Source organism: Misgurnus anguillicaudatus, chromosome 2, assembly GCF_027580225.2.
Source record: "Misgurnus anguillicaudatus chromosome 2, ASM2758022v2, whole genome shotgun sequence".
In the NCBI taxonomy this organism is placed as follows: Eukaryota; Metazoa; Chordata; class Actinopteri; order Cypriniformes; family Cobitidae; genus Misgurnus; species Misgurnus anguillicaudatus.
The window spans coordinates 1,550,676-1,569,980 of record NC_073338.2 but is presented as its reverse complement, the minus strand read 5'-3'; the positions used below and the strand labels follow the sequence as shown (position 1 = coordinate 1,569,980).

Below are 19,305 nucleotides of genomic sequence, written 5' to 3'. Positions count from 1 at the left end.
TTTGTGATATAAATATATGGTAACACTTTACAATAAGGTTCATTAGTTAACATTAGTTAGCTACATTACTCAACATGAACTAATAATGAACTGCACTTATACAGCATTTATTCATCTTTGTTAATGTTAATTTCAATAATTACTAATACTTTATTAAAATCTTGTTAACATTACCAAATATTCTTATAGGCCTATCCTAAAAAAGATATAATTTTAATATTTAAAAAATTCCTGTAAACTAAAATTACACTAACAGAAATATGATAATGCATATTAAAAACGTGAAGTTGTTCATTTGAAAGATTAATTGTAAACACATGTAGTAGACGTAACATCACTATCACTATCACTATATTTCTTCCGTCATGCATCCCTCTTTACAGTAAATACATTACAGCATACTTGATTAAATGTGAGGACAGTGAAATTGTACACTTATTATCAATCTTATAATGTACTTAAGTTACTCGGGCAATCAGTACAGGACCTCGCTGGTTTATTTTGGCTTATATAGTAAGTTATATCAAGTTATGTAACCAGCTCAGGTTAGCTGATATAGCATCAGAGTATATAAACATTTGTGCTTGCCTTTGAGTTGCGTGATGACCCTCCTGCAATCGCGCTTCACTTTTGTTTTGATTGTAGCATCACATGTTTAACAAAGGGTCCCTTGACAGAAGCAAATGTGATATGCATCCATATGTTTGCTCTTTATCTCTTCTCTCAGACCAGACGCAAACTTTTCTCTACAGTTATGACATACGCAGCACGCAGATGTCCCGCTACGGTGGCTCAACGCAAGCCATTTAGCGTTTGACATCAAAGTACCGCGAGACCAGACTTCTCCATATGCATTTGATTCGCTCTCGCAGTACTTTGATTTCATACGTTTCCTCTGCGCCACGCCAAATGAAGTCCCTCAGTTGTGTGTGTGCGTGTAACCTCGCGACCACAGATTCTATCCATCATCACTCTCTGACACTTTCGTCTCGTTTTTATTTGACGAATAAACAATGTAGCGAGTAACGTTAAGTGTCATTTCAAATGTAGTGGAGTAAAGAGTACAAATACCCAATCAAAAATGTAATTGAGTAGAGAGTAAAAGTTGCCTATATTTTTGATACTCAGTACAAGTACAAAGTAGCCCAAAAAATACTTAAGTACAGTAACGAAGTACATTTACTCGAGTACTTTACACCTCTGCTCGATTAATCGATCGATTCAGTGCTAGATTAATCGATTACAAAAAGAATCGATAGCTGCAGCCCTACTATAAATTATATTAGTTTGAACTACTTGTACAGATTACATTAACAGGAAATGTTTCCCCCAGCAATTAATGTTAAAAGCTCTAGTCACATAACAAATAATTAAGTTTGGTTCATTGTAATAGTAATTTTTTGGAACACGATGGAACATGACTTTATTTCCCAGAATGCTTTACTTTAACCAAGTATTTAAAATGGTTGCCAAACAATTTGAGGTGGGCATTTGTTTGAAAGCTTCTTTTCTACACAATTTGATGGTTAACACTTGACTTTTTAAGTTTTAGAAGTCCCTTTCAACTTCAGATTACAAACATTTATAGATTTGACACCTGTAATAACAGCGACATAGTAAATAATAGCAGGCCTAAAAGGTCATCTGAACTTGTTCATTTTGAAGATATTCAATATTACAGTATTCAGACCAAAGTGTCATTCATTGTGACCGATAATGCATCCAACATAATAAAGGCATTCACCCTCTTCACACCAATGCCTGTTATTGAAAGTGAAGAGGAGGAGCAGGATGAGACATCTGATTTTGAAGTGGTGAATGTTGAAAAGGAGATGGTCTACTTTCCACCAGAGAGAACCTAATGCTGCTTTGTACACACTTTTCAGCTTGTCTTTCGTGGTGCCATGGATGATGTTGGCTCCATAAAAAATCTACTGGGCAATGTCCAAAAACTTGTTTCTTTTTGTCACAAGCCCACACTGGCTACTGATGCTCTAGAGGGAGGGCAAAAACTTCAGCCTGCAAATGGCACTCGCTGAAATAGCCAGTTAAAGATGCTGAGGTCTCTTCTCAATGTTCCAAGTGATGTACTTGCTGAGCTCATTGCCCCATCCAGGTGACATCATATGAATGGAAAATAATCTAGGAGCTTTGTGAGGCATTGGAACCCTTTGAGGAGGCTACAGACAGATGCCAGGCTGAGAAAATAGTAGCCTCCAGCTTCGTCATCCCTTGTGTCAGGGGCTTAAAGCATGCTGTCAAAAACATGAAGATGACCGGAAATAAAAAGTTTGTCTCAACTCTACAATCCTCACTTGAGAGCCATTTAACCAAATTTGAAGACACTACGCTTGTCAGTGGGACACAACAGCTGAGACCTCTTAGACTTTAAAGGGATAGTTTGGGCAAAAACATGAAAAAAACCCTGGCGCGGAAGACGCGTTTCCGCCGAAGCGTTGTGCGTGGTACGCGCGAATGGTGCTTTTTGTGCATTTTGCGGTTCACGCGAATTTGCGGCTGACCCCCGAGTTGAAAAATTTGAACTTTGGTGGAATTTCGCGCCTTGTTAACCAATCAGGAGCCTCATGAATGGAGGCCAATTCTGAAAATCTGAGTTGTGCACAAGCCTGAAGCGAACACAAAATCTTTCTGTTCTTGGCAGGACACATACAAACAAATGATCTCTAAATACCACAATATTCTTTATTGAATAAAACATTTGTTTATGTGAAGAGTTTCGTTGCAAAACGAGATAAATTAATTTTTTAACATTTTTGTCAAAACATGTTTATTATTATGTTATCATGTTATTATTTTGTTTTATGGTGCTACTTAGCTGTATTTTTTAAGTTATGAAGGTTTAAATCAAAACAAACCAACTGCAGTTGCATTGAAATTAATTGGAATGCACAACCAAAAAACGAGATTTCTGAACAATTAAAAAAGGTGGTTATCTCGTTTTGCAACGAAACTCTTCATGTAATGCCAGGGGTCTTCAACCAGGGAACTACACTAACCTTTTCCACTGGTGGCACTTGCGCTACCAACTTTTTCAGTTACTGGCGCAAAATATGATTTGGTCGCACATATTACATATTTTTTTCAAGTTATATTAAGGCGCTCTGGATAATAATGAACAATAATGAAACTGTATTGCATACAGATATGCTTTTTATTTTACTTGCCATCTTTTAAACCACATGCCGCCTTGTTTTCTTAAACGTTGTAGTGTTTCCCACAGATCTGAAATTTACTTGTGGTGGTAGCTGGTCATTACCCACTGACAAATACTATACATGTGACGAAGAACTAATAATGTGTGACACAACACAATACTTTGATTTATTGAAAATTAATATTAATTTCACATAATATTTAATTAATCTAACCACCCCAAACTTTCTTTGCCATTAACAAAGCTGACACTGTTTGTCAAAGCACCACGAAAAAACTGTTTTTGCACGGGTATATGAAGCAATTAGACCCCTTTTATCAAACTCAATATAATACAATACTATATGTAGTATATTAATAGACAGTGCAGGTCCATAGATCATAAATGTGACTGATGTTATAATGGTTATAATTTCTATTAGATAGGCACTTTTACTGCTTATGTTCTATCTTGATCCACTCATTATTTCAGATTTAAAAGTCTACTTGCTGTCCCGATGACAGACTTTACATTGCTTTGCGTTTTTTATATCCCGGGTCAGCTTAAGCTTTGCTCGTTCAGTGCAATGGGCTTGACATTAGCACTGCCTTTTTGCTACAATCTCTGTGCAAACTTTTTAAATATGGATATGGTTTTAGAAAAGATATGGTTTATTAATAATAAGATTATTTAAAAAATGTGAGGAAGAAAATGCAGTGCGTGGTCGTAACAAGAACCATCGCCATAGAAACCGGAGGCACGCTGAAACTTCACTCGAGCTTTAGCGCGGTAGCGCTCATGGCCGTTTTCCGATCGACTAACTTAAACACAATATTAATCAGACTTGGGACTAAAAGTAATTAAACTAAGTCCTAACTGGACCCGACTGACCATTTAAAATATAAACCCGGAACCATACGGTTCCCGCATCCTCAAGACCTCTGCTCAAGTTCAGAAACATGGAAGACACTGAGCTTGCTTCGCGTCGCACCAAATTCATTGAGAAACAGAGAGCACGCGAACGCACACTTATAGGGAGAGACTCGACGTGCTTTCACAAAAAATGAAGCCAACGTGTTGAAGGCTCAGAGCACGTTATAAAACGCATTTTTAAAATCCACATTTTTGTTTTAATAAATGCTCATAGTAAATCATAGCATATTGTCTAAAACATTAGGTAGCACATTTGCGACACATTAATTGACAGCTTTCGCCAGACTAAAGAAAACAAAATTAGAGCCCGACCGATATGCGTTTTTTCGGGCCGATGCCGATACAGATATTAGGGAGTAAAAAAAGACCGATAACGATATATCGGCCGATATTCTTTATGTGTACATTATAGTTCAGTATATACTACAGTATATTATACTAAAGTACTGTACATAGAATACACTATATACTTTAACATAATATACTATGAATAAATACAATGCAATGCAATGATCACTCACAAATGTGGTGATCACTCACAAATGTGGTGATCCAACACTTATATTGATGTGACAAAGATATGTACTATAGGCAACAATAGTTGTTAAAAAGTTAACAATAAACTTTATTATCCAAAATTAGTTGGATATCAGTGCACTAAACAGTAAACTTGACTTATTATAAATAACTTTAAAACACAAAGAGAACAAAATACATAAAACTTGCATCATTTGCAGTTTTGACGAGAATAACGCTATAAAGAGAAACTTATGAAGTCATTGATTAATATTAGCTTTACAGTAAGTTGTGTACTTCACAAATTAGTTAGCCACTCACAGTTACGAAGACAATGCTTGACGGAGCACATACTAATGTACGCTATGTTTAATGTTGTGCTTGTGCACAAGGTTTTTATAACACAAACCCAGGGTTCCGTGCAAACTTTAGACTTTTATAAAAATAAAGCGTCTTCGCTCCGCCTCTTTTATTTAGCAAGGGTGTAGAGTTGCGTGAGCTTATTGAATCAATTGCTCTGAAATGAGCGTGTTAACTAACAACACAAGCAGCAGTAATCTCATATAGTGTTATATAAGTGCACGGCTGCGCGTAGTTTAAACGTGTAATTTCTCTGTCTCGCGTCATTTCTCCCGCTTGCGTTTTAACTCGCAAGTCGACAAAGAGACGGATTAAAAACACCAAATGTAAGCGGGAATGCGTCTCTCTTGTCCATTTATAATCCAATCGACCAAAGCGCGTCTTAATACCAGGTGTAAAAATGTTGTGAAGAAGACACTGTGTGACTGCAGCCACCTGAACTGAGAGGCTGACTGACTGAAGTGAAGGGGTGGGGGATTGGCTGGTGTCACTACAGTGAGTGATCTGCACCCGTGTTTGATAACCGTTATTTTGAAAACTCGCGGTAAATCCTGTCCGGCCAGAATCAGCTTGACGCAGGCGTGCACATGCAACATAGTTTTTTGCACAAGGCGGCATTTAAGGGATAATGTATTGTATTCATTCACAGTAAACTTATTAGACAGATTTATTATTTTTACCACAAAAATAATTTCAGGGACATGAAATTAAAAAAATAAAACTTGTTCAAATGTTTTCCGTGTGTGTATCAGTTCTTTTTGAACATTTCCATCTCATTTGAACAAAACCATGATAATATTGATAACCGTGATAACTTTGGTCACTATAATCATGATATGAAATTTTCATACCGTCCCATCCCTAATACAAATACTAAAATCTTGTTTTAATGTTCAGGCATCTGTATTAAATGTAAATATATTTGTTATGAAATCAACACATTTCTGACACAGAAACAGCTGGCTACTGTCACTTTAAGACCCAAGACAGACTGCTTTAAGTTTCAATATACTGATAAATATCCAGCTGTTTATGTTCACTTAAACAAGAAAGAAAACTTAGTTCAGTGATCACACATGTGTTATTCATATACGAGCTATACACGTTGATAAATGGATGTCAAGAGCGTTACGTTGCTGAGGGAGCGCACACTTATACAGAGTATATTCACTGCAGTGGTGGATCTGTTGGTTTTCCTAAGGTTCCTGAATTTGTAAATGTCCTGTAAATATATTTTTAAAGCTGTGTAAACGTGTGTGCGCAAAGCAAACGCAGAAAAGAAAGTACAGTATACTGCACCTATTTTGTCTGCTGTGTTCCGGGCTTTGACGAACCCCGTTTGCGCGTCCAACATTACACAAAAGGAAAATGTTTCAGCGCATTTGGATTACGTGATTCCGTCCGCGTTATCCACATGGTGAAAATCATAGGGCTTTACTAATAAATGAATAACTTGCCTCATCTTACTCCACTCTTTCAAGTCTAATTGACACCAAAGAGTATAGAAGCACAAGAGGGGAAACTCAATAGAATGTTCCATTGCAACACCAGCGCCCAGCAGCAGCCCCACGAATCCGCCATTTTGGAATGAAAGCGACTCGGGAGTCAACTAGAAGTAATGGCAATATCAGCTACTTTGTACATTAAAAGATCAAATTCAAACTGAATGATAATAACACAGAATAACATACAATCAGACCATACGATCAGTGATCATTAATCCCTTTTTACAGCTTATTTTGAGATATTTAGACAAGTCTTCCACTTTTATATAGGCTAATTTTACATACATACATAGCGACATAAACTCATCCACACATAATATTTTGGCTCCATATACATACACACATACACACATACATCTGAATTGCCCGAAATGGATTAAGTAAAAAAAAACACAGCCAACTCTCCAAAAGTGGCAATTATAGGATAATAGGGGTGTCACGATTCTCCAAATCCTCGATTCGATTACATTTTCGATTCTAAGGTCACGATTCGATCCGATTCTCGATTTTTACATATTTTTTATATGGCATATCATTTAGACAAAAATGATATGCCATTATTTATTATTATTATTATAATACTTTGGCATTAACATGCACATTGCACAACTCGCATGGGGGTTTGTGGGCTTAACTTAACGCGAGAGCTTGTAGAGAGAGGATTCCTTCTGGCACGCACATGGACTATGCGCGGTTGGCAGTTACATAAATCGGGCGGATGACGTGACGAAAAATAATATTTTAATTAAATTCGGGCGGGTGCCGGATCGACTGCTTGTTATTAGCTCTGTCCTTCTAAGCATGCAACATCTCTGTCTTTCATAGTGGCAGCCTCAGAAGTTCAAGAAGAGAACTGAAACAAAGAGTATAGAAGCACTGAAATGAGACGGTCAAAATTTGCGTCACCTGCTGCACACGCCCCCAGTAGCGCCCACCGCGCCTGTCAGCAGAAAACAGCGGAGACATTTCTGACTTATTAAAATAAATATGTAATCAGAAAAATATTAATTTATTTTAGAACATATGACACATTGATGTAGATTAATCTATTCAACAGCATATCAAATAATCAACCTAGAAATATACGCAACATAAACAGAATAATATTAACACAAAACATAACTTATAATACTAAAACAGTGACAAGAAAAAGTTTTCTAATAAATACACAGTTTTATTTAATAAAGCTATTAATTGTTTGGGATAGCCTCGGCTGTTAAGGATCCATTCGTTCTATCATTAACAGCGCGGAGAAATGAGGACGCATTTGACACAGCTCTTATCAACGCCGGCAAAGGGTACGTGACAAACTCAAAAAATGAGAATTAAAAACAAAGGAAATAGAATGTCAGAAAGGGTTGCCTGGAATAAGTTTTACAACGTGGTAAATCAGGATGACACCAGTGCAGGCTATGTAATTCGTGCGTTTAATTTAGGCTATTTATTTATTAATTTTTGTCCCTGTGCGCCGATCGGAGACGGAGTTCACTGCTGATATTCAAGAGCTTTCTAGTCTCGCGGCTGTCATCAGCAGCGCCTTGCATTGCCCAGTCAGCGGATGGCGGGCGGGTGCAGTTTTGAAAACTGGTCAGAAACGTTGGTGCGCATGGATGGTGGACGGATGATGAGTTTTGTTATGCGGTTGCGGATGAAATAATAGTCCATCCGCGCATCTCTAATAGGACTTAATGCACATGGACTTAATGCGCGGTTCTTGGACTCATAGCATCTGAAATAAATCCAGCATAATAAGCAGCTGCGCTTCTCTCTGTCTCACATGCACGTGCTCGCATCTGTCCGAACTCTGAACATAAACTAAAGTAGTAATCCTTATGTATTTGTTCAGTTTTATGCGTTTCATGCAAGCTGAGGCAAACTATCCTTTTGTTTAAAATATAACCCGCTGCATCTTTGCGCCTCCCTCGCTATCGCGCACGTGCAGAGAGCTGCACTCTGTCCAAAGTCAGATCACTGGTAATCCTGTTTATGATATGCATTTCAAGGAGTTGTAGCATCCCTCGTGTTTAAAATATGATGCCGTTCCGCTGGACAGATGTTTTTAAAGGCATGAGTTTTTTCCTCGCTTGGCAAGCCGACCGGACGTGAAATGGGGTCGTGGCAGCATCGACGATCCCATTTTTTTATTCGAAGTTCGAAGCTGTGACTTAATTTCGATCGATTTCGATTTAAAATCGAAATCGTGACACCCTTATAGGATAACAGACAGAACAAGCATTTTATAAGATTATAATGTTTGTATCGGGATCCAGGGGATTAATATGTACAAAAATATATGTCATACCTAGTGGAGTTGGTAACTAATAATAATAGTAAATGTGTAAAGTAGCATAAAATAGAATTACATAATAAAGCAAGAAAAAACTACCTCAAATTTGTATCTATTTAATGATTGGATTCCACAGCTGATAACAACAACAAATCAACACATACATACATACAAGACAATACAGCGTTTCGTGTAGGTGTAGCAATTGAACAAAACTTTAATTTAAGAAACTTACTATTGCGCTTCTGATTTGGATGTGAGATTCGCTGAGAATTTTGAGAATTTTCATTCCAAAATGGCAGCCGTGCTACTGAAGTGCCACTTAGTGACTGTTGTCGTTATCGAATCATCGCCCAGCACTAAGTATACATACACAAACTCAGAAGCTATGAACACAATTATAAAATTACTAATCTTCTTCCTTTAATACTTTCTACATCTTTAGTAGACTAAACATTTTAGATCAAACATTTGTGATTTGTATGTCATCGATTGCAATGAAGATATGATTACATAGGCAAGCATTATTGTTTTCTTTTTGCTTGTCTCTGCCTCTCAATTTCTCTCACACGCGAACGCGCGCACACGCGAACACACACACACGTGCGCGAACACGCATGCGCGCGCAGGCACGCACGCACGCACACACAAACACAAACACACATTGTTTTGTGGGGACATTCCATAGGCGTAATGTTCCATTCCCTTCCCCTAACTCAAACCCCAGCCATCACAGAAACCTTTCTGTTACTTCACAATTTTAATAAACATCATTCTGTTTGATTTGTAAGCTAGTTTCCTGGTTTACTGTAATGGCATTTATATTAATGTCTTTGGTCAAATTAAGCTGTAAAATAAATCTTTTATCCCTTTAAAAATTTAATGGATTTTGAAAGATATCTTCAAAAAACGGGCAAAAAACTTTAAAGGCGTTTTTCTCAGGTTTTCAGTTGGAAAAAAGAGGACAGACAACCTTAATTTAAATGTCTATATCTTTAAAACCATTCAAGGTATGACTTTGACTAGGATATCATTGGAAAGCTTATGGTCTCCTCTATTCATTGATACCAAAATCTCAATTTTGAAATTTGGGTCACTGTGACTTATTTTGCTGGATCAGGTCACATATTATGAAGGTCGAAAAACTACAAAGTGTTGCTTTAATGTGCAAGTTTGTTTTTTTTATAAATGTAATTTAAATGAAAAATTTTAATTGGTTCTTATTTGATTTTTCCCTCCTCTTTTTTTGCTATTGCAAAAAATGATCCAATCCGTGCCTTAATAACTGTAATATGATCTGAACTGTGAGTTTTGTGATCCGTTACACCCCTACTTATTGCGGTGGTTTCCCGGACAGAGATTATCTTAAACCAGGACTAGGCCATAGTTTAATTAGGAAATATAACTAGTTTTAACAAACATGCCTTACCAAAACCATTACTTGTCTGTATTATGAGGCAAACAAAAGGCACTGATGTATATTAAGATATGTCAGTGCAAGTTGTTTTCAGTTTGGACAGCTCCAATTTATATTATTTTAGTCTAGGACTAGTCTAATCCCTGTCCGGGAAACCACCCCCTAATGTTGGTCAGTTGAATGTTAACTAGATCCAGTCAATGTTTAGTAAAAATAATTTGATGCAGAAATAAACTAGCTAATAGTTGTCTGCTTAACTCAGTATTGGCCCACCAAAAAAATCATATTGGTGCATCCGTAATTTAAATGATTACAGATGTGGCCTTTAAAAATGCGCGTCTCTGAGAGCAGAATGCCGCGAGTACTTCCGAAATTCTGCGAGATCCCGCAGAAGGGGGGTTCGGTGGGGGATGCAGGAAATACAAAAACCTGTAGATGGCAGTCGTGTTTCATGTAGGCCATACTGACGACAATTTGTGTGCTTGACTTCATGCTTAGTGTATACTCTAGTCTATGATATTGAAGTAACATGACACGGATTTTCTGTGTTTAGGAGATAGACTTTGATGTCATACAAATGCAGGCTTTTTTGGCAAACATTTCGTTGGCGAAGGTTTTTTTGTCAGTTACATAAACAGTCACATATTCTTCATAAAATTTCGACTCAAACGCGCATCATTTGTTTTATTTTTTTCCGTGTACTTACAGTAGAAGAGACGTGATATATGATAACTGTCTTATAACAAAATAACTAACGAAGACCTTTGAAGAGACCGAGCGCATTTACGCAATATCATTAACTAATTTATCTAATTTTACATTTAGTTCATTTTTGCATCTGAACGTTTAAAAGCTTTAACATGGTTGTGTTGCGCTTTTCTGCATTACTGAACAGTAGGAATATAAGTAGAAATATAAGAAAATATAAGTTAAGCGTGTTGTGTGTATTTCCTAATTATAAGCCTTTGGGAAATTGCACCAAATCTAAACGTGCATAAAAACATAAGTCATTTAAATAAGCGAAAAATCTTTTTTATGAGCTCAAAATTTTGAATATAATGTGCTATTGCAAAAATTGCCCATCTCTAAAGGAGAATATTCATCTTTAAAGTTGAAGAAACCAAAAAGTAATGTACTGATAAGCATTCGTCAAACATAAATATATATATATATATATATATATATAATATATTCGGCCAGACATCATAACGTGTTTACTGGAACAGCTAAATTATAAAGCCCTTAAAGCACGTATAATATGTGTGTGAAGTGAATGAGTGTAATCTATAAAATTACATGAATGACATTTTCTGCGCGTCCCTTATTTAGAAACGTTTTGGAATTAGTTTTAAAACGCTGCTATTAGTTATCATAAGCCGTATTAGATAATTATCTGTCTAATGTGATGGCCAGGCGCACATGTTTAATAAACGTCAACGTTACACCGCTGATTTTTCCATGGATTTATTTAATTCACAGAGAACTCTCAACTGAAACACGCTTAACTGTTTATGGTAACATTATAGCATAACTGCCGGACGAATATTTCCTCCGGTAGGCTAATGTTAGATTGAGAAATATTTTTTTAAAAACTGCTATGTTAATCAGTGGCAGGTTAGAAAGAAAGTGTTAAGGACTGTATTCACGTCTTCAAAAACATCATACGTTTTGTCAAACTGGAGATTTCCTTTTATGTTAATTAACTCAAAACTCTGTTGTGCTAATGTTATACATTGTGAATGTACGCTTGCATTGTTGATCAAAGTCACAGCGCTTTCATTGCCACAGAACGAGTTGGAGTTTTTTTCTTAGTAAAGCAGCTAACTTAAAGGGATACTCCACTTTTTTCAAAAATATGCTCATGTTTTGATAGAAATAAGTTATTATTTATTTTTCATTTTTACCTGAAGTTTATACAAAAGTGAAATTTCTGCTTTTTTATTTGATGTCAGCTCTAAAAATATGCTGTTTGCTCTTTGAACTTAAGAGAATTGTGCCTGAAAAGTCCTGGAAAAAACAGATTTTTATTTGATGATTGAGATTAAGAAGATAATGGAAACCCTGAATATGCTTTACTATAAGAAAGCCACAATAAAGTACACAATCGAAGTTGTAACCGCTTGCTTTAAAAAAAAAAACGTTTTACTTTTACTTCAAATACTTAAAGTGCCCCTTTCGTGGATTTCAACTTTTTAGCTCTAGTTACAGTATAATGTAGCAGTTTTGAGCATAAAAGGGATGTGCAGAGTTACAAAGGTCACAGTCCAATTTAAAGGAAGATATTCCCTTTAACCGAAGGCATTTTTAATGTACTACAGTAAACGCCTGATATGTAGTTCTACAGTTATTTCCGTGACCTGATGACGTGAATGTGTGCATTTGAATAATGCCCGCCCACTAGCTGCTTGTACCCGCCCACTTGCTGTTGTCAAATAGAACTGATTTGTTAAATAGTCTGTTTGCTAACGGTATTGCGGAGTTATTGATTTCAGTATGTCTAGAAGAAGCTGTTTTTATATGAGGGTAAAATAATATTGTACAGTATGAAGAGTAAGTGAAATAGTGGTTACAGTTTATGCAATAAACAGTCACAAAGCAATTCCTTCGCACTGAAACCAGAAACTATATTTCTCCTCTCGTCATTTTTGTGACCACTGCTTCCTTAAACATGTAGAGGTCAAGGCTGGATTTGTGCATCGTTTGCACCTAAAGGATTTATCTGTTCCTAATTTATTACCTAGTGCTTTAGGATCACAACCAGTATACATTATTATGTGTAGATTTATTAGCTGTGTACGATCGCGATGCTGTGGAAAACATAACAAATTATTAAAAGTTAAAAAAATTTAAATAAACTGACACCATATATGGGAGTTTTTCACGCGTATTTGCGCCATGTTGTGTGGAGAATTCAGTAAATCATACAAAACTATACAATGTTACAATGAATGTAATCGTTTCAAATCATGCAGTATAGTGTTACACTGTAAACTTTGTCTTTTCAGAGGACTGTAAAATTGATCGTCTCTTGTCCGTGCACGTTATGATGCCTTTTAACATACTTTAGCCTGCTGTATGTCTAAACTCAACCACTGTTTAAACCTGTGTAGCTCTAAATCGACAAGCAAATGCATAAAAAACGACAATACTATTATTGGTGTATAAAACCAATAAAGCAGTTCTCGCATATACAAACTCATTTGACAAGAGCCGTGCCGCGGTAAAAGTTTGAGTAGTAAGTGGAGAGAGACGGAGCTTCTATAAACCTCATAACACCTCTTACATTTATACTCAGTGCTGTGTTTCTCAGTGACGTTGTTTTGAATTAAACATAGCGTGCTATGAAGACTTTAAAACCTTTCTTACTTACGATGTTGGCGGCTGCTGTCCATGGAAATGGTGCTGAATTGGTAGACAGAGATCTTTCTGCATCCATATTTCAAACAGGCATATTTATTCATTCATACTTATTTATAGATAGATTGTTTATTCAAACAGTAGGCGCGAAACTATCTGCACGTTGTGTTAAATCCCATGCACAACACTCGGATAAATGTAGTGTGTTTACACGAGAGAGTTTGGTCTGCGCTGCGAAGAACGCGTGTATGGTATTGTATTTTAGCGTAGATGTTTGGTGTCTGGACATCGACATATTATTATAAAGCAATTCTGCACTAAGGTTTGCCGTCATGCTTTTACACAACGAATGAGAGTAACAAGTTATTATGTGACAGACAACTAGTACAGTTCTCTTCAGTAGGCTACACAGCAGAGCTTCACCGAAAATGACTACAAGTGGCCACGATCAGACTGCTGCACCTGTGCTGTGCTCTCACTCTGTCTAAGAAGCCCCGCTGTGACATAAAGCGGTTTTACATTACAGACACTAAATATCTATGCAGACACTTAAATGAAGAATTGTAATACACTGATTATTTATTCAGGGGGTTTACCTTACTTTCTGAATATGGAAAAAGTACAGAGGTCTGAATTTTTGTGACCTTTTGTTGCAGCCACAACACATCCGAAGTGTAAGGTGGTTACAAATTTAGCATTGTGAAGCATCCTGCTCGATTCGCTGGGAAGGAGTTTCTGTTAGATTTGTTTCTTTCTGCAAACTCTCTAAATCTGATTCAGGCTCAAACTGCAAGGCAATACCGATGCAATAGCCTATAGAGGCAGTTTACAGAGACGATTATCTGTACACGCACGAGAAGCCGAAACCCGATTATGGTAATGGACATTTCGAACGCTACAAAGATTGACCAATCACAATCGTTTAGAATCCCTGACCAATCAGAGTATACTTGGCATTTGTGGGGGTGGGGTTTTGAAGAGACACGCGCTGCAATCAAGCGTTTTAGAGAGAGATGTTGCAAATATCTATATTATGAGAAAAATTATGCGTTTTTGAACTTTAATTCAAACAACAGTATTGTGGTAGACCACAACAATAAATATATACACTTTTTTGTGGTCATTTTAGTGGCTCTTTAAGTACATTAAATATCAGAAAATTACTTTTGACACTTAAGTATATTAGATACTTTAAGACTTCTACTTGAGTAATATTTTAAAAGACAACTTTCACTTCTACCAAAGTCTTTTTCTAGTACAATACTTGTACTTTTACTCAAGTATTGCTTTCTAGTACTTTATACAACACTGCCCAAAACCCATTGCGTGCGGGAGGGAGGAGCTTAACCACACTGATACGGTGGCTGTACAAATGTTGAAAAGAAACATGGTATAAGCATGATTAATTTTCATCGGGGTATTTTTGAGTTATATACATAAGTATAAAATATACATAAGTATAAAATTAAGTATAAAATACATTAAACAATAGTTATACTATAAACTTTAAATATTTTTACTTTAAAATAAGTAGCTTTCGTTACACACATTGCACATGAACGTCAGAAACAGCCGCTTCACAAACGACCTGCGTTTGGTTCTACAATGACGCCCTGCTTCACTCCTCAACTTGGTAGAACACATTGTAAAATATATTGTGAAAAAAAAAAACGATAAGAAAAAAGATGAGAATAGTAAATACAATTATATTGGACATAAGTTATAAGAAAGAATGAAATATTGATAACAGTCGTGGTGTGCGTAACTAGGCAACCACGTTTTCGTTCACGTTGCATGACGTCATCGAAGTATGTCCCAGAACGTGCATACTCTTTTGCTACACACTCAAAAGTATGTACATTTTCCTCACAAAAACAGTACATACTTTTCGGTCGTAGTATAAGTAGGCGAATTGGGACTCGGCACTAGTCTTTATAATACATATCTACGCCGCTGCCAACAAAGCCTGTCGTCATCTCTTTCACAACGGTTGGCATCCAGCTTATAGGTGCATTACCGCCCCCTCTGCTCCGGAGTGTGGATCTGATAATAGGTCTACTACACTCTATTTCCCTTACTCCTGGTTTCCTTCTCGATTATACAAAAAGTTAATAAATAAATGAAACCACATTAACCCAAATACACAAAAATACTAATAAAATAAGTTGTTTATTATATGATGTATAAGAATTTATTGGTGTGGTCTCTCACTCTGCTCGCGTATTCTGTGCATTAGATGAGCTGAGATGTCTCCTCAATTTAATTATTTCTATTTTTGCCATTAATTATTTCACTGCTATTGTTTTTTTCTCAAGATGCACACCAGTAATGCATTTTGTAAGTAGTGTTTTTAAAAACTCCTTAAATGTCCTAATATAAATAAGACCTACTCCTGGATAAATCTAAACCCTATCTGTAAAAACCCCTTATATATTTTAACATTGTTCTTTAATAAAACCATGTGTTCATGAGTGATTCGAGAAATCATAAGTACTCTGCTCTCGCGTTCCTGTGATGTCATCCGCCTTTTCTGTGTTCTTCGTCATACACGTGCTTGTTGAAGATGCGTAGAGCGACTGCCTTCGGGATGTAAAGTCAAGTGTAAGACACAAAACATTGTAAGACTATAACTGTTGAATTTTGAGGCGTTAATGATATCAATTAAAACAACATATATACATAGACTGACATTGCAAAGTGTCCTGAAAGAGTTTTTTATTGGAATGGATTGAAACGAATGATGGACATACTCCTTGCTTGTAAGTCACGGTCTACTAGCCTACTGCTGTAAATACGTAAATGTAAATATGGTAAAATTGCTCAATATTGCATGAAATGCTGTTAGAACATAATGTTTACATTAACATTTAAGCGATTTTAGACTATTTGAGCAACAAAGACACTAAAGTGAGCTGTTTTCTGTGTGCATACGCATACACACTCATGGACACAAACTCAAAAACCCATGCACGGAAACGTGCGTTTCAAAAATCATGCAAGTAGATAATTTCTTTGGGCTTGACAGGAGATATACGCACAAATGATCTTGTAATACCACAATCTCTGCCAATATTCTTATAAAAACAGTCATTTATTATAAGTGAGCAGTTGATCATGTGTCATTGTATAGATCAACGCATCTCCGGTGTTCCTCTTATAAGAAATGCTTATGTTTGAGTCATTATGTTAATCAACTACAAAAGACCAAAGGAAACTCACTTTTATAGCTTTAAAAAGATCAATTATATTTAATTTATAGAATGAAAACAGTGTTATATTAATTTGATTCTGTTTCTCTACCTAATCCAGGGGTAGGCAACGTCGGTCCTGGAGTGTCGATGTCCTGCAGATTTTAGCTCCAACTCTGATAAAACCTTTCCTACCTGTAGTTTTTTGGTGACTCTTTAGACCTTGATTAGCTTGTCAAGGTGTGCTTGATAAGAGCTGGAGCTAAACTCTGCAGGACATCGGCACTCCAGGTCTGATGTTGCCTATTGCTGACCTAATCAATACTCTTAGATCTTACTTTATTTGTAACTGTGTTCTTTTCTATTTTATATTCTTGTAATTTCTTGATTTGTTATTATTTTATTTTCCCACATCACTTTTTATTCAACCCATGACTCAAAAACTATAATATAATTCATTTAACCAGTACTATATTGTAAAATTAAGTCATTTTTAAATTATGGGTAGGCCTTCAGGTTCACCCTATTCCAAGGTCCACTCAGTTAAAATGTATTGCTTTGCGACTGATGGTCAGAATATGTAAAAATAAAATGATTGCAAATGTAAAGTAGTAAGGGAATAATACTTGTTACAGCTTTCCACATTTATCAACCCATATAATTAAACATGGTTTCTGTTACTAGTCAAATGTTTGTAAATTTAAAATGCAATCTAAATTGTCCGTCAAAATTAAATAATTGAAATAATGATCATAATGTATTTTTTGCTTATGTTATGGTGTGCATTTTGTTTCTGTGTACGTGGAATGATTTAAAATGATTAAAGAATGAGTGTGTGTGTGTGTGTGTACATGTTTGTTTGTGTTCTAGGTTTTGAGCCAATGAAAGGAGACTGGGTGTTGGCTCAATATTTTGTCAGCCCTGAAGAATGGAGTAGTCAGGCCCAAACAGTTTCACCACTGCGATATCGTCGCATGGACACGGTTTGTTTTTATTCATTTTGATCAAGTGCATAATGACATGTGCACCAAATGCATATAGGGTGTCACACTCATAGATTTCCATAATTTAAAGTTCAGGTTTTAAAGTTTGGGTCAACATGTGGCACAGCTTTAAAACTGAAACTTATAAAATCTTATCAGAGGTCCAAAATGTCATTGAAACACCCCAGTGGTTTGCTGTCATTAGGATTAAACATTTTACCCCTCGAACCCTCCCTCCTAACAGAGCATCCCCACAAAACAATCCCAATTTAACCCTTTGTACATATATACTATATTCTCATTATTTTTTAATAGTTATGCTCTGGCACAGAGTCAGACCCTTTTGACTCCACACAGAAACAGCATGACATAAGGAGCATCCTGGATCTGTTTTTTCGCTCTTCTTTATTCTTTTTTTATGTATTATAGAAGTATCGGAGCGGGACTCGGTATCGGCAGATACTCAAAATCAAATGACTCGGACTCGAGGGCAAAAAAAACAGTTCCCAGTGTCATGTCAGGAAATTTACTCACCTTAATTTGTTTTCTTAATCTTAATTCAGTAGTGCTGGCTCATCCAGTTGCAATAATTTACAAATTTTTAAAGGTTTTAACATATACATTACTGTGGTGCATGGGCGTTGGAAGCAAATGAAAAGTGGGTGGGTCCCCACGTACCCCCCTCACCCGGAAAAAATACATTTACTGCAAAAGATGCAATTTTCATGTTTCCTTTTAATAAGCCTGAACATTTGCATTAATAAAATAAAAGACAGTAGCCTATTGCGGTCGGAATTCTGGTAATAGCCCTTTAAATATTTTGCAAAGAAGAATGTTTCATTTATCTTTCTCTGTGACATTTTTTTTTCTCTGCTCTGCTGACAGTAGGCTACAATGTTTATTTTTTATTTTGAGGAAATAAAGGGTACGAAAAACGAATGAAGGTAAACTGATACAACTTTTGTATACCTTTTTTATTTGTTATACTCAGTCTCTCTTTCTCTCAAAGAAATATAAATGTTCTGGAAATGAGATCAATTTATTTAATGTTATCCGTCGGGAAACAATACTGTCATAAGAGTTTGAGAATGTGTACTTCTAAAACACAATCGATCAAACAATTGCAGAGGTATGACTTTATGAATCATTTGCAAATGTACATCGCACATAATGTCAATACGTGAAGACGTTCAACTCGGTGATATCGCAAATGAAAAGTAATTGCAGGCTTCTGTAAAAAAAAACTTTAAAATTATCCAGCAATCGTGGCACCATAATCAAAATAAACTATTTTACTGCAGTAATAATATTTTAACGAGTAGCCTACACGTTTGAAAGGAACCACATTTAGTGCTGTCAATTATCATTAAAATCAAAACGGGAGTCTCCGTGTCTCCGCGCACAGACGCAATTCTTCTGGCATTCCTCCTCATCATCTCCTCCTCCTTTTTTCTTCTGTGTCTTGAACTTGGGGCTCAAGTCCGACCTAAGGTTCGAGCTGCCTTTAAGAACAGCAAGCTAAGTTCGTTTACCGTTAATTATTAAGACTAAATGAGCACTCGTGAAACAATGAAAGTAAAACAATCCGCTATAATCTGGTTTTAC

The 19,305-nt window shown here is 36.2% G+C and overlaps 1 protein-coding gene across 4 annotated transcripts in view; it reads left to right on the top strand.

The window, feature by feature from the left end:
* The window catches only part of mov10l1 (Mov10 like RNA helicase 1), a 221,507-nt gene that overhangs the window by 46,964 nt on the left and 155,238 nt on the right, over window positions 1-19,305 (top strand). For all 4 annotated transcript variants that reach the window (XM_055201125.2, XM_055201124.2, XM_073871734.1 and 1 more), the window contains exon 5: window positions 17,588-17,700. In XM_055201125.2, coding sequence (XP_055057100.2) covers window positions 17,588-17,700 — 113 coding nt within the window. The remainder of the gene's footprint in view (window positions 1-17,587; window positions 17,701-19,305) is intronic.